Here is a 23500-nt window from a genome sequence, read left to right as displayed (position 1 = left end):
GGAATTCCGGAATACAACTTCAAGTTGTATTCGGAATTCTTATGGCCAAACGCTGAAAAGTGAAAAATGTGAAAAGAATTTCCGAAATAAAGAGAATATTTCTTATGGCCAAACGCCCTCTAAGTTTCATGTAAATCATGTAAATCAATTGTTGCAGATTGCATGCACGCAAAAGCACGAACGACAAGTAATATAATAACGATGGTATATAATTGGTTACGGTTTTAAAAAATAATAGAGATGTACACAAATTAGTGTGTTATAAAATAAAGCTAAAAGTAACAATTTAAGACAAGAAATGTAAAGAGAGGGACGAGAGCTTTTCTTATACTATTTATATGGTTATATCTGGTAATATAATGGGTTGCCACGAACATAACATTTAATCCATGTAGAATCATCAATACAGGTTACGGGAGGTTGCGGAGGTGTAGGAGTTAATATCAATATCATGGAGAAAAATAGTGAACATCCGTATTAACTATAGTATTTTACAACACCTATGAAATCAATTGTATGAATGTCCAATATTCATATTCATCACCTTTGACGTTACTCTATGTAAGCTTACGATATTAAGAATCATGTTGGACGAAATAAGAAATACTATTTTGCTCTCTATATTTTTTTGTTTACTTTCTTGTTTTATATTGTTACTCATATCTTCTTATTTTATAACAGACCGAAAATTATTATGCTGAAAAAAAATCAATCGCTAAGGTCCTCTCCTTTTTTTTTGTTCTTTCTTTTTTTCCCTAACAAATGAAAGCAGGAAAGAAATTCGAGAGAAAGAAAATAGTTATATGCGTGTTCAAGTTTTTTCTCACCCTTTTCAGAGGGTGAAAACTTATTCACATTTTATGATTATACCAAATTAATCAATTTACTTTCTTACCTAAAATTTATCATTTAGTCATGATAAATAAATATGATTTCCTGCAACTACCGGATACTTATAGGAGATACAATAATTGCTGCGTCCTCACTATTTTAACAAAAAATCCTTTTATTTTTTATTAAGGTCTTAAAAATATTTAAAATTATCTTACTATTAAACTTCTTATATGACTTTCAGAATTTTCAAAAAATTAATTACGTAATTCAATACATTTTCTTGTTTAACCCAACAAGAAAAATAAAATAAAAAAATCCTCTCATTTGCTCCATCATCTTACCTAATTTCCACTTTTCCTTCTTTCCCTTCCCCCATTTCCTCAGTTTCTAAAAAAAAAAACCAGTAAATTAGAGAAATCATTTTTCACTCAAAGTTCATCCCAAAAAATGAATCTCCATCGATCCCTTTGCCGTATTTCTAAAACCCTAATCCCTTTACTTCACAATTCCACAAAAAATGGACACCAAATACACAAATTACTCTCCTTTTTCCAAATTTCTACTTGTAGTAGTAATTCAGTGAATACCCATTTCAACTCCAATGCTAATCACCAAAACCCATATCACAAAAACCTAGAAATAATCCAAGAAGCAGAAAAAATCTGCAAAATTTTATTAAAAAACAGTGGTGTAAATGTTGGTGATGCTTTAAGTTGTGCTAAAGTAAATGTGAGTCCTTTATTAGTTAATGAAGTTATAAAGAAGCTGAGTAATTCTGGTGTTTTAGCTTTATGTTTCTTTCGTTGGGCCGAAAAAGAAAACGGATTTGAGCATTGTGCAGAGAGTTATCATGGTTTAATTGAAGCATTAGGGAAAATCAAACAGTTTAAAATGGTTTGGATTTTAATTGATGAGTTGAAAAACAAAGGGTTGTTGTGTAAAGACGCATTTGCCCTTGTATCGCGGAGATTTGCTCGTGCTAGGAAGGTTAAAGAAGCGATCGAGGCGTTTGAGAGAATGGAGAAATATGGGTTGGTTCATGAGTTGCAAGATTTTAATAGATTGCTTGATACATTGTGTAAGTCTAGGAATGTTGGGAGTGCTCAAGAGATGTTTGATAAATGGAAGAATAGGAAATTTAAGCCTAATATTAAGTCGTATACGATATTGTTAGAAGGGTGGGGTCAAGAAAAGAATTTGTTGAGGTTGAACGAAGTTTATCGCGAGATGGAGGGTGATGGTATTGAGCCGGATGTGGTGAGTTATGGGATTATGATCCATGCTCATTGCAAGGTTAAAAAGTATGACGAGGCGATTTTGTTGTGGCGCGAAATGGAGAGGAATAAGATTAAGGTGACGCCTCATGTTTATTGCACGTTGATAAATGGTTTGGGGTCGGAGAAAAGGTTGGCTGAGGCGATTAAGTATTTCGAGCTGTATAAGGGTAGTGGTTTTGAGCTTGATGTGTTTACGTTTAATGCGATGGTGGGAGCTTATTGTTGGTCTATGCGTATGGATGATGCATATAAGTTAGTTGATGAGATGAGGAGATGTAACATTGGTCCGAATACCCGAACATATGATATCATTCTTCACCATCTTATAAAGGCCAGGAGAACGAATGAAGCTTATTCGGTGTTTCAGAAAATGAGCAATGATCCGGGCTGTGAACCGACTGTGAGTACGTACGAGATAATGGTGAGGATGTTCTGCAACGAGGACCGGATAGATATGGCTCTTAGGGTATGGGATCAGATGAAAGCTAAGGGAGTTCTTCCCGGAATGCATTCGTTTTCCACGTTGATTAACAGCTTTTGCCATGAGAATAGATTGGATGATGCCTGCAGATACTTTCAAGAGATGCTTGATATGGGCATGAGACCTCCACTTCCGATGTTTGATAATCTAAAACGCGCACTTCTTGACGAGGGAAAAGAGGATACTGTAAAGGCTTTGTGGAGGAAACTTGAGAAACTAAGAAAAAGTCCTTTAGTTGGATAAAGACAGCTTAAAGATGGAATCATTTTAATGTAGTATTTGTATTTTTCCCAATTGAACTCGTTGAAATTTGTTGTATCATCCATATGTTTCATTATGTCCATTTCGTTTTTGTCCCCATAGTTAAAGCTCTGTGGAGGAAACTTGAGAAACTAAGAGAAAAGTCCATTGGTTGGATAATGTTGGCATAAGATGGATTCATTTTGACAATTGAACTGGTTGAATTTTGTTGTAGCATTAGATGCTTTATTATGTCCATGTTCTTTTTTGTCCCATTTTTATGCTTCTTCCTGATATGGTGGTCATTAAGGATCCATATTGTCGATCCCGACTTGAGACGTTTTTTTCGTACGTTTCTTTGTTAATAGTTATTCTGCAGTTTCCTAAGCGCCTCGCCTCTAGTTAGTGCAAAACTCATACTAAGCAATTTTTTTGTCCTCGAAATCTAAAATTCGGCTATTTCCTTCGATTGGGTGGTTTCCGTTTTTCATTAATCCGTTTAAAATCGTTTTGTACTGCAACAAGGAAAAGAGGGAACAGAGATGAAAATAAGGGAACCAGAAATGTATAGCATTGCAGAAAATGAACATTCGCAAGATCAACAGTTACATTGAAGATACATCTCAATTCTATTCAAACTATTTTATACTCCTCAAAGTCAAGAAATCTACAATTCAATCACTTAAAAACTCTAAAACCATGAAACAAACTTTCCCCAGAACCACCAACTTCCAGTATCCAAATGGCACAGCAATGTAAATTCCAACATCAATCTAACCTGTATCATCAAGAAATAACCACCATATCAAAATAAATTCACACACACACAGAGACACACAGAAATGTTGAAAGAACAGAAGAATCAATCAATCAAACACAATACTATAAATGAACTTGGACATAGTAGTCTTTATGATAGACTTAATCCTTAAAAGTTCATTGATAAGACTTAATACTTAAAATTCATTGACTTAAATTATTTTTAATCAGTCCGAACCTTCCGAATAAAATCGCCTTTATAAGGAGCACGTTATCCTCAAAGTGAATCAGAATTAGTTGAATCCCTCAGTAAGTACCAAACACCAAATGGTAAACAAGAAAATCCCATTGTCTATCTCTAAAAATGCCTATTTGTTCCAATTTGTGTCGAGATGGAGTTAGGATTTTCGCTAAAGAAATTCAAAATATAAGGGAATAAACACATGAATGAATGAGGATCCAACATCCACTTTATATACCCTAACAAATTATTTTGACCTCATAAATATAACACAATTTTCTTAACCACCAAATATTATAGTATACTCCTACCATACCTAGTTAAACACTACTAATATTACATATGTTGGAGAAATATATAATATATGTTGGTGATTAAGATTTAAAAATCAATCAACACACACACACACACACAGAAATCTTCAAAGAACAGAAAAATCAAGCAAAATTTTGTTGTACCTCAGAATTCACTACGGTCAGGTGCAATAGAAACATCGACCATTCTCTCAGGTTTATCAATATTATTATTATCATCATCCATTTCATCATCAATTTCATCAGGTAAAGGTATCATACTTTGCAACCCATGCACAACTAACCAATCATTATAATACAAATCCGGATAACTAATCTCAACTCCATTAACAAAACTCACATCATTAACCTTCGTTATCTTCAAATTAAACCCACTCACATAAGTCTTAAACTCATTATTAGTTCCATTTTCCATATCAATTAAATCACTCCAATACAACACACATGGTACCAAATGCCTCAAAAAAATCAACTGATACTCCGGAAAATCACCCGAAAACCCGATAATCGCATCGTCAACCGGAGCGAAAACCGTTAACTTCAACCCGACCCGGTTCGAAAAAAACCCGATTAACTGTAACTCTAAAAAAGATGACACAATCAGATACCCTTTTGACTTTAAATGCGATGACACTTCATAAAACCGAGAAAACGAATCTAACGTGGCACATTGAGAGTGATGACCCGTTTTCAAATTCGGGTTTTCGGGTCGGGTGAAATTCTGTTTAAAGAAATCATCAATAGCGAAAATGACGACAAACCCATCATCGTAAATAGGGGGAGTGATGATGTTAACGTTGTTGATTGAGATTTGGTTGGTATTGGATGGCAAAGTGGTAATATAAAGGGAATTAGAGGGTGAAAGTGAAGGGATTTTGGAAGAAAAGGGTAGAGATTGTAAAGAAGACAATGAAAGTGAAATGGGAGTGAAGTGAAGAAGGATATGTGAAAGTGAAGGTTGACCGAAGTTAGAAAAAGAAGTATCGGGTGGTGTGAAGATAGTGAGTGAGTTTGTAGTGGTACGTGAGAGGATTGTGTCAGTGATAAGTGAGAGTGTTAGTGACATTGAAATGTGGCCTGTGTTTGAGAGTGTTTCGACTGCGTTGAGAAGGGATTGTGGTGGTGGTGGTTGGGTGGTGGTTTGTGAAGTGGAAAATGTGAGAAGAAAAGTGAAAATGATGAAGAAAAATGGTTTGAAGGAAGCCATTGTTGTTTCGTTTCTGTTATGGAGTGTGTGTGGGTTTATGTAGGGGTTTTGGCGGTTATTTGAGGGAATCAGAATTCGTTGTAAGTTTGTGGAATTATGTAAGACTTATCCTCTAGTTTTGAGAATTACAGAATGGTTTATAAGATTAGGAATAAATGAATAGCTTATGTATCTTTTTTATGATAGATGTTACTAGTACTAAATGTTAAAAATTCAAAGACTTAATTGTAGAATGATTGTAAAGTATGTCATAATTGCTTCAAACACCAATCATTATGATTGTAATAATTGTTCCAGGCATCAATTCACTACACAATTTTAGGAGGTAGAAGTGTTTTCTAAAAAAAATCATAATATGCAAATTTTCATGTCTAATGAGCACATAATTTATTGAAAAAAAAATATTTACACGCGTTAGCGCATATTTTGAATTTGTTAACCGGTTTAGCCCATATTTGTGTATAAAAATTAAACTAAACTTCACTGGCTTCACCAAATTAACTCAATATTTTATCTGTTTGATGATGTTTCAGGTAAGAGAGAAGCTCCGTCTTTCGAAACTGTTCTTCACTATTCCCCTGTTTATCTCCCTTACCGTACGCTCTGTTTTTTGACGGAAATCCCTACAATGTCTGTTAACAAATATCTCGCCGTTACTAGTGAAATCCTTGATTCTGAGATCTCAATTGGCTTCGTTAAAATCTCTGTACCGCTGATCTATGATGACGGTTATGTCATTGTTTACTCTGTTGATCAAGTATTCGACATCAATTTCACTAAGGATAAAAAAAGTTGTGCATAAGAAGAGCTCATCAAATGGAAGAATTACTCGAGATCCAGAACTTTGAGCTAATTTCCATGGAAACTTAATGGTAAATAATGGTACTAGTACTAATATTTGACTCTGAATAAATGTTACAAGTCCTTTAAGCAATTTTGGATTTTGTACTGTTATAAAGTGTGTGATGTTAATGGATTAGTGATTTTTTTGTATTTATTATTCGTATATCAATTATAGTTTTGTTTGCTCAAATGTATGATCAAATACAAATAAAAACTAAGCTACATTTCAGTTGCAGATTGATTTGTAATACTTAACAAAAGGTGAATTCAAAATAAGCCATGAAAGTTAGTATTTTCTCTTGTTTGTTTTGTTCTGTTATGGAGTGTGTGGGGGTTTATGTAATTTGGCGGTTATTTGAGGGAATCAAAATTCGTTGTAAGTTTGTGGAATTATATAAGACTTACCCTTTAGTATTGAGAATTACAGATTGGTACATAAGTTTAGAATAAAATGGTGAATAGCTTGTGTATTTTTTAATTTTTAATTTTATTTTTTATGACAGATGTTGAAAATTAAAAATTCAACTACTTAGATTGTTCAATGAAGGGAAATTGAGATTTATCGAATAACCATTTATAAAATATTTCATAATTGCTTCAAAAACCAACAATTGTGGTTGTTATGATTGCTTCAAGCATCAATAATTATAATCTAGGAGACTAGAGGTGCTTATTTTTAAGAAAAACTGTATGCAATTGTTCATGTCTAATGAGCACATGACTTTTATTTGAAAATAAGCACTTTTAATTTTCTAAAAATTTGATTGATATGCATTGTCTATACAATTACCAAAGGTTATAATGAATGAGAAATATTCTTTTATCTTTAATTAGAGGTTTGAGCTTGAGAATAAAATTGCATTTCTATATAATCTTTGCTTGGTTGCCTATATATTGAAAAAAGTTCTCAAACACTTGTCTGAACTGTAGTTAGATGTATATTCTTATTTAAAGTTTAAATTTTCTGCACTTGCTGTTAAATTATTATACCCTTCATCCTAATTTATATAATACTTTTCGCTTTTCGAGAGTCAATTTGACGAAACTTTAAAGCTAAATTGGAGCAGATAAATTTAATATTTTAAGATTAAAATTTAGGGGAAAGGACACAAATGGCGCTAGGCCATAAATAATTCACGCGCTGGCCCATCTATTCCCAAACTCAAAAATTAGTCCATAAACTATTTCCATCCGCTAGCCAAAATCTGTAGCAACAAAAGATTTAAAAAGTCGCCACTAAAAGCCTAGGCGCTTTAAAAAAAAATAGACTTTTTGTCGCCACTAAAGGGCTGTCACAAAAAAATCAGGCTTTTTAGTGGCAATTAAAAAAGTCGCCACTAAAGGTTAAACATCCCAAAACATGCATAATATGTGTATATTTACTAAGAAATATCTCAAAAAACTTTGAGGCGATTTTTGCATATAATATGTAACATTTGTGTATAAAAATATGTATCAGTACCTATCTCCAATGTATAGAAACTGTATAAACTATGAATCACTAAGGTATGTATCAGTTGTGTATATAATGTGTATTATAGAATAGAAATTGTATCGTTTTTGTATATAATATGTATCATTTTTGTATAGAAAGTGTATATATAATTCCAACATGTGTATATAAACTGTATCGGTCTTGTATAGAAAGTGTATCATACATATAAAAAATGTATCATAGAAACCGTATCATTGTGGTATATAGTATGTATCACTATTGTATATGTAAAAAAAATAATCATATCATTATTGTATAATATGTGTATAATAAATGTATAATTAACGTATAATTCATGTATAATAAATGTATGATTAATTCCAGCATATGTATATAAACTGCATCATTCTTGTATATAAAGTGTATAATTAATTCCAGCATATGTATATAAACTGCATCATTCTTATATATAAAGTGTATAATTAATTCCAGCATATGTATATAAACAAAATGTATCATTCTTCTATATAAAGTGTATATATAATTCCAAGATATGTATATAAAATGTATCATTCTTGTATATACTTACTAAATATACACATGTTATACATATTTTGGGATATTTCTTACTAAATATACACATATTATACATGTTTTGGGATATTTAACCTTTAGTGGCGACTTTTTTAATTGCCACTAAAAAGCCTGATTTTTCTGTAGCAGCCCTTTAAAAGTCTTTTTTTTTTAGCGTCTGGGCTGTGGGCCGGCCAGCCATTTTTTGGCTTTAATTTGGGATGACTGGACTCCTGGTGGGATTAAGCCCAAAACAGTGGTCAAATGTGGGATTAGTTTGGCTGAGTGAACACACGGTGTCCTTTTCCCTAAAATTTATAAATTTGAAAAGTACATGAAAAGTACTATAATTTGCAACTTTTCTCATATCAATTTGGTGATAAAATACATTTTAAAATATTAGTCAAAGTTCATACAGTTTAAATTTCGATAAACTAAAAGTGTCACATAAATTTAGACAGAAGGAGTAATCCAACGGAATAATGATAATATGGAAATAGGTGCTCTAACGAGCTAAATTACGCTGATAGAACTGTAATAATTTCTTACATTATTGATATATTAAAAGCTTAATTTCTACTAAAAGCTAAGTCATGTAAAAAGAAATTGAATAGATTTACCAATTACTAGTAATCGTTCAAATAATTTGTTAGATAAAAAATGCGGTCATTCCCATCAAGTTCAATTAACTAGTGATATGCGAACACGTGCCCCTCGATTTTTCCCGCCTCTATGCCCCCAACACTTGACGTATTGCACATTTGCACTCTCCATTAAACTAACAGAAGGTAGGCATGGCAACGGCTCTGAAATACTTGTCTCTCTTCATCCTCACCGTTGCTTTTGCATCACTATTCTTCTCTCTCTCAACCGTTCACCGCCAGGATCAGCACTCACCGAAAATGCAATCAGTAACGAACGCAACACACGCAATGTCCAGCTCAGGCTACACCATTATGTCCACCATTACTATATATGATGCTTCGTAATTACCTCCTTGAATGGAGTAAACTCAACCTCACTGGCTTCACCATTTTTGCTCCACCTGATTACGCTTTCGTCTCTACTGGTAAGTGCTACTAATATTTGACCTGAAAAACTATGATTACTTTATTGCTCCTAAATGCGATGCTACTTCTTCTGCTTTTGAACTGTTTGAGAAAACAGTGTTATTTTGATGGATTGATGAAGGATTTTTGATTACTGAATTATAAATGTTTTGATGAATACAGTACTAGCTTTGTACCTATACTTTTCGCCACATCAAATTTAACTACGTAACATTTTAAGATGCATTTTCACTAAATTGATATGTGAAAAATTGCGACTTATAGCAGTATTTTTTCAAATATATAAATTTCAGATCTTAAAATATTTGAGTTAATCTAATCAAAATTAGCTTTAAATTTTAATCAAATTGACTCTCGAAAAAAAAAATATCACATAAATATCCATATACTATTTGCTCTGACTATCTGTGTGATGTCTTAGGTGAGACTGAAATTAAGTAGGCGTTTGGCCATAACAATTATTCACTTTGTTCCGGATTTTTTTTTCGCTTTTTTCACTTTTCAGCGTTTGGCCATAAGAATTCCGAATACAACTTCAAGTTGTATTCCAGAATACCAAAAACTCTAAAAACTTATTTTTTTCACTTTTTTACAAATACATTTCACCAAAAACTATGACCAAACACAAATTCAACTCCAAAATTCCAAAAAAAGTTTTTTTTTTTTTTGGGTATCTATGGACAAACGGGACTAAGTCTATGGAAACTATTCTCATTCATTATTCCCCTGTTTATCTCCCGTACCGTAAGCTCCGTTTTTTGAGGGAAATTCCTACGATTTCTCTTCACTATATTCTCTTCACTACTAGCATTCCCCTTGTTTCTGAAATCTTAATTGGCTTCGTCAAAATATCTCCCCGGCCTATATACGATGACGGTTATGTCATTGTTTACTCTATCGATCAAGTCTTCGACATCGATTTCACTAAGGACAAAAAATCAGGGCATAATAACAGCTCATCAAATGGAAGAATTACTCGAGATCTAGAACTTTGAGCTAATTTTCATGGAGGTTTACTCGAAAAAATTGTGATGCTTAGCATTTGGATATGGACCGATATCTGCTTTTGATTTTGAACTGTAAAGAAGTCTGTGATTTTGATGGATTGATCAAAGTGTTTTGATGAGTAAATATTGATTTTTTGATTCTTATATTAATTAATTATAGTTATAGCAGATAAAGCTACAGGTAAATTGTTGTTTGTTTATCATTTTAGTTGCTCAAATGTCTCAAAATCAGTTTAAACACATTTCTCACTTCATTCAATTAACTTACTAAGTACTACTTATATATTTTGTTTCGTCCTAAAAGTGTATGATCTATATGTAAAATGAAAAGTTTGTTCATCCAATAACGTAACTTCCACTTCTATCAAGTACAAATAGGAACTACTTCAAGCTAAATGTTATGATTTGATGATACAATACAATAAAATGTAAGTAACAATAAAAATAGACATTGTATTTGAACTAACAATACAATTAGATAGGTAATAAAGAAATTCCGTTGCATATCTACGATGACAGCCGTGTCATTGTTTACTCTGTTGATCAAGTCTTCAATATCAGTTTCACTTGAGGAAGTGTTATTTTGATGAATTGATGAAAGGTGTTTTGATCAGTGAATTTTGGTTTTGTTATTCTTACAATCAATTATAGGTCATCGCTACTCTTTATCTTTAATCCAATTGTATCTTATACCAGATCAGGTACGGAGGAATCATAATCTATATCATTTTTATTTACTCAAATTTCTCAAAATCTGTATAAACCTAATTAAACACAGTGCTCACTTCATTCCATTAACTTACTGTGTATTGTAGTGCATCCTAAAACTATGATCTATCTGTAAAATGAAAAGTTTCTTCATCCAATAATTGACTTTTAAATCTAATATCGAATACAAATAAAAAGCATTTCAGTTGCAAATTGATTTGGTAATAACAAAAGGTGAGTTCAATTAGGGCATTCTATTAGGCTTACGTGTAGTGATCATGTAGATATATACAAAATGCTGAAATGTAAATCAAAGGGATAGAAATCAATTGAAGGAATGAACACAAAACTCAAAGTATTGAGAGTTGAGACTTGAATCTTTGTTTAAGTAGGGGTTTGGCCATGAAAACCAATTCTTTTTTTGGAATTTTGAAGTTGGAGATGGAGTTGTGTTTGGTTATAATTTTTGTAAAGAATATTTGGTTGTTTGAATGTAATGAATGTGAAAAAAGTTAAAATAAGATTTTAGCTATTTTTCAATTTTCAAATATAACTTCAAGTTGTACTTGGAATTTTCACGGCCAAACACTGATTTTCAAATAAAGTGAAAATATTTTCCTGAAAAAAGTGAAATTCTCATGACTAAACAGGTCCTAAGTTTATCCCAAAACAACAAAATCAAATTAATAAGTAGACCACGAGGGACCCAGGGAACTTATTTGATGCTCGAATAAAGTTGAAAAGAAAAATAAATCACATATGTATAGGGATGGTGCGCGACGTTTTTTTGAAACAATTGTGTTAACTAGGTCCAAAGCGAACAATATTAGATCATGTTTAAAGTGTCTTTCGCCTGGCTTGGCCCAAAAAAACTCACATGAGGAATCTTATCTTTGAAGATAGATATAAGAGTCATCGTTCAAATTAGAAGAGATAAACCCAATTCAACCCAAAAGCTTATGAACTCTCCAAAATCTACCTAATTGCAATAAGATAGATGTTACGGAAAAGGGTCAAATATACCCTTGTACTATCAGAAAAGGGCCAAATATATTCATTATTATACTTTGAGTTCAAATATACACTGCCATTATACTTCGTACAAGTCACTAGGCCCTTTTCCGATAAGTGTGGAAAATTTAAATTCAGACTTCAGATAAGTGTATGAACTTTTTTTTCTTTTCAAATTAGGCAACCAAACGAGGATTATATATATCGAAACTATTGTCCTTAGTTTGTGTAAACGCAGAGTGGCAATAAGAAAAATATACCCCAGCCGTTTGACTTGGTTTGGTATTAGGAAAAAAATCCGATCATCATTGGTTAGATTTGATTTTAACTAAACAAAGTCAAACCGAACCAAACCAACCTGACAATACATATATACAATATTTAAAAATATTTTATACATACAAAAATTAAATTTATTTGTAATGTGATTTATAGATATTTGTTAAATCTTTTCTTTGTTTTTGTCTTTTAACATATTATTCAAGCTTGGGCTTAGAATTTTGAATGATTCAATAAGTTTTATAGCCCAAATAACTAGGAATTCAAATAAAGTTCAAATCAAAACCAAATCAATACTAATGCTAACAAAAGAAATTTAATTCTATAACTGAGAATGACAATAATGTTGGATATATATTATTTACTTTTGCATTGGTTTAAACATCAAAATACATAACTTAATTTAATTTAATTTTTGTCATGTAATTAATCTATTAGCCGTACTTATTTCAGCATAACTTAGGATTTTTAAATTATGATCATTTTCATTATGGCTTCATTATGGCTTAAGTAGCAATATCCCTTTTATGCGATTTCATTATTTTTTTTGTTGAATATTTTATTATAATGTTATCACTCATCTCACATTTTGTGTTATTTTTTTAAGAAACACTTTAATTATATAGTTGTATCTTACTATGACTAAAGAAATGTTTGAAGTAAAAGATATATGTTTTATATGAAGACTTTTCCCGAAAAAAGACTCGGAAAACCAAAAAAATCGAAAAACTCGAGGTTGAAAAACCTGAGTTATGTTAGTTTGGTTTATAGATTTTAAAATCTGACACAATTGATTTAATTTGGTATTTAAAAAACCTAGACCAACCCGGTCCATATACACCCTGCTGTTGTCTATCTCTAAAAATGCCTACCCGATTATTATAAGATTGCTCTATTATGTGGGGTTTACTGATTTGATCAATTTTCTTAATCACTAGCCAGGAGTATTATATACGATGCTTAGCTAAGTATTTTCTTTTTCTTATTTGGTGTCCGGTGTTCATATTGAAAACTAATTAAATTTCGATTTGTTTCAGAAAGTCTCAAATTAAAGATAAAAAACTTAACAAAGGTGATTTTATATTTTGGACTCGAACCCAAGACCTCTTATTAAGAATAAAAAATATACTTAAATCTCCGGCACGGACCCTGATTGATGGTCGGTTAAATACTACTACAACATATCTTGTAGTAATGATTTTTCTTATTATAACTCTCTGTTTACACCAACTAAGGGAATATGTTCTAAACTAAGGGAAACATGTTCTATATAATCCTTGCCCATAGATTGGAAAAAGTTCTCATACACTTGTCTGAACTATTGCTAGATATTCTTATTTTTGAGTTTAATTTTTCTCACTGACAGTTAAATTATTATAACCTCCGTCCCAATTTATGTGACACTTTTCATTTTTCGGGAGTCAATTTGACTAAATGTTGAAACTAAGATAGCATTTTTGTTAGATCCAAAATTGAATAGATTTACTAATTACTCCTAATACTTAGTAATCGTTAAGACAAATAATTTGTTAGATCCAAAATGCGGACATTCCCATCAAGTTCAATTAACTATTGATATTCGAACACGTGTCCCTATATTTTTCCCGCTGAAATCTACCCACCTTCACGTATTGCACATTTGCACACACCATTTTCAATTTCAAAAAACTCTGAAATCAGTAACAATACGAACAACAATGGCAGCTCTGAAACACTTTTCTCTCTTAATCCTCACCGTTGCTTTTGCATCACTCTCCGCGGTTAACGTCCAGCACTCACCTGAAATGCAATCAGTAATCAACGTAAGACACGCAATGTCCATCTCAGACTACACAACTATATCCGCCATTACTCTCGTGCTTCATAATCACCTCCTCGAGTGGACTAAACTCAACCTCACCGGCTTCACTATCTTCGCTCCGATTGATTCCGCTTTCATCTCTACTGCCTCTGGTAAGACAGAAATTCCGTCTATGGATACTATTCTCGTTCACTATTCACCTGTTTATCTCCCTTACCGTACACTCCGTTTTTTGAGGGAAATCCCTACGATTTCTCTTCAGTATAATCTCTTCACTACTAGTATTCCCCTGGTTTCTGAAATCTCAATTGGCTTTGTCAAAATATCTCCCTTGCCTATCTACGATGACGGTTGTGTCATTGTTTACTCTGTTGAACAAGTTTTTGATATCGGTTTCACTAAGGACAAATTAGCATGGCATAGGAACAGTTATTCCAATGGAACTAATGATGCAGATCCACAACTTTGAGCTAATTTTCATGGACACTATACTCTACTAATAGTTGACTTGGAAAATCTGATTTCTGTTTTGGTTCTTAAATGTGATGATGCTTAGCATTTTGGATATGGATCTGTATGTTTCTGTCTACGTGAATTCTTCTGGTTTTGATGTTGAACTGTTAAGAGAAAGTGTAGGATTCTAATGGATTGATCATGAAGGTGTTTTGATTAGTGGATATGGATCTGTATGTTATGCAATTGTAGTTATATCAGATCAGGTACAGAGGAATCATAATCTATATCATTTTTATTTACTCAAATTTCTCAAAATCTGTATAAACCTAATTAAACACAGTGCTCACTTCACTCCATTAACTTACTGTGTATTGTAGACAGTGCATCCTAAAACTATGATCTATATGTAAAATGAAAAGTTTCTTCATCCAATAATTGAATGTTAAATCTAATATCGAATACAAATAAAAAGCATTTCAGTTGCAAATCACAAATTGATTTGGTAATAACAAAAGGTGAGTTCAATTAGTGCATTCAATCAGCCTTGCCCTTACGTAATGATGTCGATACAAAATGCTGAAATGTAAATCAAAGGGACACAAAGGGAACAATACATACATTGTTTAAATAGGAGAAGACAGTATAAATGATGATTTCCTTTGAGTCTAAATAGACTAATAAAGGTCAAATTTTATTTCCAAAAGTTCACACATATCATATGCCCCTATTGAATTTCTTTTTATTTGCTAAATACTTTTCAAAAGTACAATTTTTTTATAACTTATGAGTGGTGCTCAAAACGACCACATTAAACATAATCATTTTCCCTGAGTTACATCACATCTTACGACACAAGGGAAAGCAAGAAAACACGTGGCAATATTAAACTATACATGATAACAGGTTTATTTATGGTTTCTAGAAATTATGGGTTTCTTTATAGAAGAAATTTTCTTTTACCCAGCATATAGACAAGCAAGATTAAGACACTTATTGCCTTGATGCATATGTATGCATAAAATGTTTTAGGTGAAAGTGGGAACGTGATATTGTAGTCAATGGTTGGATCATTTTGTGGATCAAGACTTTTTCTTTTCATGTTTAGAAAAATTAGAATAGAGATAAAATCATAAAGGATTTTATTTAATTCAACACCCGGTTGAACCCGCCGTTTGATATGCAACACTATTTTAATGCTCATTTGACTTGACTATTGTGTCAGTGGTTGACCGGTGCAGTGACAAATAAGAAAAAAGAAATAAAAGAAAACCTAAAAAATGTCGTGCTGTGTTTTTCAACTTTCCACCCATTGTCCGTCGTTGGCGTGAAATTAAATCCGAATTTAAGCCGGGATGCCTCACGCAATACTAAAAAATTACTATTTTTCCACTAAATTATCCACTGATAGAAAAGTATTTCCCATCATGTGTTTTTCTAGTGAGATTATTCGGTGGAAATGAGATGAGAAAATCTTGTTTTATATCACAAATTTTTCACTGAATGTCGGTGGAAAAACCTATATTTCTAGTAGTGACGGTCCCTAAATAAAGACAACTTTATATTCAGGGCTCGAACTTGAAAGCTTTGGTTGAGAAAAATATATTTACAACTCCACCACAATCCTTAGTGATAACTCGTTTTTTCCAGCAATGTCAAAAATATTGACGCAATTCAGAGTACGAGAATTTCTACAGTTTAATTTTGGAATTTGGACATTAAATTTCTAAATTGCTTGAAGTAACAAATTGGATATTTAGAAACTGTATAATAATTACTATAAATCAATAATTCTTAATGCTAAAAAGATTCATTACAAAAAAATGCGTAATTTACGGAGGTTGAAAGTTATAATTCGGGGAAGTTTTAGCCTCTACTATTTGCTAGCGGAAGATAAAACCCCCGCGAATTGCAACTTTCAACCTCCACAAATTACCCATTTTCTTGTAGTGATATTCTTGGAAAATTATAGTCATAGAAATTACCGCTGCTTCAAAATGAAACATTTTCTTTTGGATGTAGTGAGTATTAACGCTTAATTGAGTTAATACCTTGTTTTATAGTGTCAGTAGAGGAAACTTCTCATTTCTTAAACTCGTTAATTACGATTAGTCTCTGAAGTTAGTAAAGCTAACGCGTACTATAGGGTATAGAAGGATTTTAATATGATATGATATGTTTAGCCAAAAGTAAATTACAGCAGATTTTCTTCTAGCTCTGAGATAATGCCTCTCTCTTTCATTGTTATCTTTAACACAAACAAGATATTACTTGTCTAAGAGGGCCTTTAGTTTTTTTCTTTGCGTAGTAATTAAGTAGTTAACTACCCCCACAATCTCAGTCTCGCAGAAAAGCACAAAGAGACTAACATAAGTGATAGTGACGTGACTTAAGAAATCATGGGTTACAAAGTGGAATATTTTATTTTCCTTCATTTATTTCATTTCCTAGAAAATTTTTAGTAGTACGTAATTTTTATTTATTATTTTTAATACGTAGTTGTGTTTTTAAATATGAAAAAATATGATCAATGAGAATTTATATGACCAACTTCAACTTGCTTATGATTAAGGCATAACTTTGTTGTTTATTTCATTTCGTAACTCTTTCTAGAAATTGACTTCAAAATCCATTGTGTTCTTGGTCGAATTTTGAAAGTAAAAAGTGACATATGTAAACAAGCGTCCAACATTTGACCCCCAAAAATCATAGAGATACCAGGGTAGGAACCATCTAGAGAAAATTTAGTAACGTAGACTTGGCAACGACTCCCATTTAATTTTAGTCAAAATTATTAGGCGGACAATTCCGATTTGTTCTTCAAATACATACTCCCTACATTTCATGTTATCTTATTTACTAGACGCGAAGTTTATGAAAATAGATTTTTATGTCTTGTGGGTTTAAGGTAAAGATTTGCTTAATGTAGCAAAGAGATATTTGAATTTAATTTATGTGATATTTTTTTTAGTTCGTCCAAAAAAAAAGATACATTCTAATGAAAACAATTAACTTTACACTTTCCATTATATCTTTAATGCATATGCGAAGCTTTTATAGCCTCATGCATGTCATGACAAAGTTTCATGGTTAACATAACATGTGTAATATTACAGGTTTTTTTTTTTTTTTTTTTTAATTTCTCTCTTGAATTTCATACGATTCCAATTATATCGCATAACTGGAAAAGAAGGGAGTACCGAACATGAATGCCATTCCTTTTTTAAAATAGACTTATGGTAAACTTTTATCAAACATTCTTGCCATATTCCTAATTCATAAGACCTTTCTAGTGCACAGAAACCAAGTGCTACAACCTTGGAACTACAAAGAAATGCCTTCTCTCTTTGTCTTTGTCTTTCTACTCTTTTGCTCCTCTCTCAAAAGCCTAGGAGCTGCAACAACCTTAGCAAGCCAGAATAATTCAGTTATTGGTGACACAATTGATGCAAACAAATGGATTACAATTGCCTCAACAGTAGTTTCATCAGGTGGGAATTTTGAAATGGGGTTCTTCACACCAGGTAACAATTCTAATTATTACATAGGCACATGGTACAAAAAACTAAGTGTACAAACTGTTATTTGGGTTGCAAATAGAGAGACACCAGTTTCGATATATGAAATGGATTTTGCACAATTCAAGATTGTAGATGGAAATTTGGTACTCCTCAATGGTACTAGACATACAATTTGGTCCACAAATATCAAGTATTCCACAAATTCTAACAATTCCCAAGTTGTAGCAACTCTATTTGATGACGGGAATTTGATATTGAGTAATGGAGATAGTAAAAATTCAACGAATTTTCTATGGACAAGTTTTGATCATCCGTCTCACACGTTCATGCCTGGTTCAAAATTCGGGTACAACAAACGTACGAGGCTGAAGCAGGTCCTTACTTCATGGAAAAGCGCGAATGATCCATCACCGGGACCCTTTACTCATGAAGTTGACATGGATAAGTATAGTGGCCAAGGTGTTAATATGTGGAACCATAGTGTGATTTATTGGAATAGTGGACCTTGGACAGGCAACAATTTTACAGGTGTACCATATCAACCAAATCCTATGTTTAATTACACATATGTTAACAATGATGATGAGGTTTATTACATGTACAAATTCTTTAATCCTGCACTTATTTCAAGATTCGTTATGGATGTCAATGGACAAACAAAACAATTTTTGTGGATGGATAGTACAAATGCTTGGAGTGTTTTTTACACTGATCCAAAACAAGTTTGTGATGTTTTTGCTTATTGTGGGGCTTTTGGTATTTGTAATGAACTAAACAACTCTGCTTCAACATGTGATTGTTTGCCTGGTTTTAAGCCTAAGTTCGAAAAAGATTGGGGATTGAATAGTTTTTCAAGTGGATGTATGAGGAAAACAAGTTTGAATTGTGGTAAGTTTAGTGAAAAGGACAGGTTTTGGCTGCACACGAATATGAGATTACCAGCAAATAATCAAACTTTGAGAGTTCAGAATGAAGCAGAGTGTGAAAGTGCATGTTTGGAGAATTGTGGTTGTGTTGGTTATTCTTATAATAGTGGAGATACTGGGTGTTTGATTTGGAGTGGAGAGCTGTTAAATTTGCAACAACTCTCTCAAGATAATGCTAATGGAAGCACCATTTACGTCAGGCTTGCAGCTTCTGAATTTTCAAGTAACAAAGGTGATGATTTGCTATATTTTCTCCTAATTTTGAAAATTTTGGATGCATCATGTATTTTTTCTTTTTGGTTTCTCATATGGTGGTATTTGATATCTGTTTTGGGATCGGACTTATTCGGGTTCGTGCTGGGAAGTTGCACTTTGGGAGGTAAATGTCTCCTACCTACCAAAGGGAATTCTATTTTCGGGCCCGAACCCGAGACCTGTAATTAAAAAAGGAACGGATACTTATTCCTCTACCGTAATCTTTGATTGTGCATAATGGTACTTCAAATGTTTCCTTCTATAGGTAGAGTGGACTTACTAGATTTATACCATTCTTTTGAATACAAATTGAATTTTATTAATTACTTCTCTTTTTTCTCCATTATCAAGAAAATGAAAAGAAAAAAAAACTTAGTTTAACCATCCGGTATTTGAAGCTTATCGGTCCGACTAATCCGGTTTCGCATCGGATAGGCCCAATAAGAGAGTAAAGCGCTCCCTGCCAAGAAGCCGTCTATTACTAGAGCTCGAATGCGAGACCTTTGGTTATGAGTGGAGGATTCCAACCATCCTATTCATTTATGATTTAAAATACATCTTTTGTTTCTTTTCTCCTCTGTTATTTGTCTATTTATGAACTTGTGATTTCTCTAACTTATTTTCCTAAGTAAATTTCCTCTTTGTATTCCCCTTTGGTTAGCAGATGAACATCAAAAGCAAACTTCAAAAAAGCTGAAAGTTGCCATACCTATTGGTGTAATTGCTGCACTTCTCTTTGTTTCATGCTTTACATACATATATTATAGAAAAAGAAGAAGCTCAAAAGTCAAAGGTAACAACAATTTTTTTTTTTTCTTCTTATAATGAAGCACAATCTTTCAATTATTTTTCTCACTTTCTTTTTGTTTTTTTATATACAGAGAGTAGTACAAAATCTCTCATGCAGAATACTGAAGGAGAAGGAAAAGAATTGATAAATATTCAGGATGAAGATAAAGGCAATATTGATGTTCCATTCTTTAGTTTGGAAAGCATATTAGTGGCAACAGATGACTTCTCAGAACAAAATAAGCTTGGACAAGGGGGTTTTGGTCCTGTTTACAAGGTACTTACCCAATATCACTATTTAATTTTATAATTGAGAAATTCCCGAGAGCTAGTTCCGTGCGGTTTGAAGCCCGGTTTGGACAAGGATGGAGGCACAAGTCTGTTTATGGGGTTTGGTCGAACCTAGTAATTTGGCTCTGACCTGTATTTATGTTTAAAAATTCACTTAATATGTATGAATATTTTATCCAAATCTCAATAAAATGTCTTTTCAGGAATCCAAAACCCATAAACTCAAATCCTAATTCGGCCTCTGGGTTTGGATAATGAGCTCGACCCTTATTCCTTCTCCACTTAAATGCTAGACAGTTTGCACTAGAATCAAGCCGGTGACGTGGGCCTAACCAACATTCTCATTTGTTTTTTAAAATTGTGTCATATTATTATCAAGTAACTCCTTATATAATACACATTTCTTGAGTGGAATTAATAAGACTGGTAAAATTTGTTATAGGGCATATTTCCAGGAGGAAGAGAAATTGCAGTGAAGAGGCTATCAAGTCATTCTGGACAAGGCTTAAATGAATTCAAGAATGAAGTAATACTGATTGCAAGGCTTCAACATAGAAATCTTGTTAGACTTTTGGGTTATTGTTTCCAATCAAGTGAAAAGATTTTACTCTATGAGTATATGGCAAACAAAAGTCTAGACATGTTCATATTTGGTTAGTATTTTTTTACTGACCTGATAGTGTAAAATGTCTTTATATTATCGGTGTATATAAGTTAAAGTCTTTGATTATTTCTTTGCATGACGACTCCACAAGATCGAAGACGATGCATGATATTGGATTGGAGTAAGAGATTTGAAATTATAGAGGGAATTGCTAGAGGACTTCTTTACTTGCACCATGATTCAAGATTAAGGATCATTCATAGAGATCTCAAAACAAGTAATATATTATTGGATGAAGAGTTAAATCCAAAAATATCAGATTTTGGCTTAGCAAGGGTTGTTGAAGGGAAAATTACACAGGGAAATACAAATAAAGTGGTTGGAACCTAGTAAGTCGTCCTAATTCCTATTGTCTTCTTGACATGATTTTGAAATTCAAATAGGCAATATTGTTGATTTTCTTGTTCATTGATATGTTTTTTTGATACTGTTTATGCAGTGGTTATATGGCTCCGGAATATGCAATAGATGGATTGTTCTCAACTAAATCAGATGTATTTAGTTTTGGAATAGTTATACTCGAGATTATCAGTGGAAGAAGGAATACCGGATTTTTTCACCAAGAAGAAGCGTCGAACCTCTTAGGCCATGTAAGTGAAGAACTACTTAAATTCTTGATTTGCTTACTGCATCATATGTACTACGACTATTGTAACTAGGGACATTTCTCGTGAAACTTGTCCATTTTAAATCTAGCACTAGTACATAATATGCCAGAACCAAAGGGGGTCGGATTTCAAAAAAATAAAATACCATCTTCGTCATTTCCCCTTAAACTTTTTTCTTGCGAAATCATCAGCAGATTTCCTTCTCTAAAAACAAGCTTGATATGAGAGGCTTCAAATTTAATCATGAGGGACCTACTTCTTGATAGTGGATACTTAAACTCACTTCTTATCATCTCATATAATTATATTTTTACTAATGTGTTGGGATAAAATTAACAATAGTCACTTTTTAGTCCCTATAATTGAAAGTTAGTTATTGTTAATTCATGACATTACCTATGAAATTTGAATTTTCATGACGGCTATTATTTAATTACAGGACTGAAGTAAATATATCCGCGCTATTACTATTTTGTATTAACATATGTGTACTATTTTAGGCATGGAGATTATGGAAAGAAGATAAGGCCATGGACTTAGTGGATCAATCACTACATGAATCATGCAACGAAGAAGAAGCAATCAAATGCCTTAATATTGGGCTTTTGTGTGTACAAGAAAATCCAAAAGATCGACCCAACACATCAAATATAGTTATGATGCTTGGTAGCGAAAATGTTGTTTCTCTTCCAAGCCCAAATCAACCATCTTTCATGACTAGAAAATATGCCAACAATAACACATCTTCTTCTTCTGCTGCTAAGTCTGATATTGTCTCTAACAATGAGCTCACTGTGACCATTGAAATTGGTCGATAATTAGATGGGATGCCATCAATTTTTGACATATAGTAAATATAATCCCTTTCCTTTTTTTTTTTTTTTTTTTTTTAAATTTAGTCTTCATGATTCCAATGTGTATATATATTCAACTAAAGCGTGTTCTTTAGAAACATATTCAGTAATTTACTTATGTATTTTTACATAGGCTTGCAAAGATAATATTGTTAACACTGCATAGACATGGTATATGAATAGCTGCATTGTTAGCGTTTTCCTGAGTATTATGTAGCAGACAAAAATGGGACTAAGGTTATAAGAAAAGTCCCTAATTGTAATATGATGTGTGTGTGTATAAAAACAAAAAGTTGACATGAAGTTGGAGGCTCATATAGAACAGCTTGTTAGATGTTTGCCCTCATTTTCTTATCATTTTTTCATTACTTTTTCTTGAAAGGTAAAATATTTATCATAATTGATAGTAAATAAATCTTTCATATTTGGCTAATTCTTTTCTTGAATTATAAGATTTTAGATTCCTATAAATTGAAATTCCTTCCTTCTCACTTAACAATATCCACAATGTAATCATTTTTTTGTTGCCAAAGAATTTAATTTTGTTGTCATAGTTTTGATTATTATTGCAAAAAGTACTTTTGGTAACAAAAAAACAAAGTTGTTACACGTTGTTGCAATAACAGCCGTTGGGAAAAATTCATGCAACAATTTTTTTTTGCTGCCAAAAGTACTTTTTGCAACAATAATCAATCTATGACAATAAAAATTTGTTTGTTGCCAGATATATTTTTTCTTGTAGTGCTACTCTCAAAAGAGATTATAGTCTTTAGATTCGATGTGAATGGAAAATAACTTCATAGGGTTCTATTGAGGATGCAAATCGCGCTGATGTATCTACAACTGAGTTAATTATGTCCTACATTTATTTTAAAAATAATATCTGATTATTCTGTTAATTTTCTCTTATGCTTGGTCATGAGAACAAGAACAATGGGATGAGAAATAAGTTGAGGCTTACCAAAGTGTTCCATCTTGCTTGAAGTAGTTTCAAATGGCACACTAACTTGCTACAAAAACAAAAAAAAATGATATCGTAAAGTTTATGTTCTTAAAGTC

At 32.4% G+C, this 23500-nt stretch overlaps 4 protein-coding genes across 5 annotated transcripts; 3 read left to right on the top strand and 1 right to left on the bottom strand.

Moving 5' to 3' along the window:
• Positions 1-1137: 1137 nt before the first annotated feature.
• On the top strand, positions 1138-3066 carry LOC132641633 (pentatricopeptide repeat-containing protein At1g71060, mitochondrial). The gene has a single exon (XM_060358682.1). The coding sequence runs from the start codon at positions 1282-1284 to the stop codon at positions 2833-2835; it is 1554 nt and encodes a 517-aa protein (XP_060214665.1). The 5' UTR covers positions 1138-1281; the 3' UTR covers positions 2836-3066.
• A 324-nt stretch (positions 3067-3390) lies between these two features.
• On the bottom strand, positions 3391-5443 carry LOC132642758 (putative fasciclin-like arabinogalactan protein 20). The gene is made up of 2 exons (XM_060359802.1): positions 4291-5443; positions 3391-3610 (listed from the first exon to the last, which is right to left on the bottom strand). The coding sequence occupies exon 1, from the start codon at positions 5351-5353 to the stop codon at positions 4292-4294; it is 1062 nt and encodes a 353-aa protein (XP_060215785.1). The 5' UTR covers positions 5354-5443; the 3' UTR covers positions 3391-3610; position 4291.
• Positions 5444-13976: 8533 nt separating this feature from the next.
• LOC132639841 (uncharacterized) lies at positions 13977-14549 on the top strand. The gene has a single exon (XM_060356238.1). It carries the CDS (start codon positions 13977-13979, stop codon positions 14547-14549), a length of 573 nt encoding a protein of 190 aa, XP_060212221.1.
• Positions 14550-17426: 2877 nt separating this feature from the next.
• Positions 17427-22744, top strand: LOC132641632 (G-type lectin S-receptor-like serine/threonine-protein kinase At4g27290). 2 transcript variants are annotated; one of them, XM_060358680.1, is made up of 7 exons: positions 17427-19212; positions 19897-20028; positions 20117-20301; positions 20758-20968; positions 21071-21308; positions 21419-21569; positions 22088-22744. In XM_060358680.1, exons 1-7 carry the CDS (start codon positions 17868-17870, stop codon positions 22403-22405), a joined length of 2580 nt encoding a protein of 859 aa, XP_060214663.1. In that variant the 5' UTR covers positions 17427-17867; the 3' UTR covers positions 22406-22744. The 2 variants fall into 2 exon arrangements, with proteins under 2 accessions (XP_060214663.1, XP_060214664.1); XM_060358681.1 differs by having other exon boundaries at positions 17428-19212; positions 19900-20028.
• Positions 22745-23500: the final 756 nt, after the last annotated feature.

The sequence above is a fragment of the Lycium barbarum genome, chromosome 5 (genome assembly GCF_019175385.1).
Source record: "Lycium barbarum isolate Lr01 chromosome 5, ASM1917538v2, whole genome shotgun sequence".
NCBI lineage: Eukaryota > Viridiplantae > Streptophyta > Magnoliopsida > Solanales > Solanaceae > Lycium > Lycium barbarum.
Note: the sequence above shows the minus strand (reverse complement) of the source record. Positions and strands in the feature narration are given on the sequence as shown.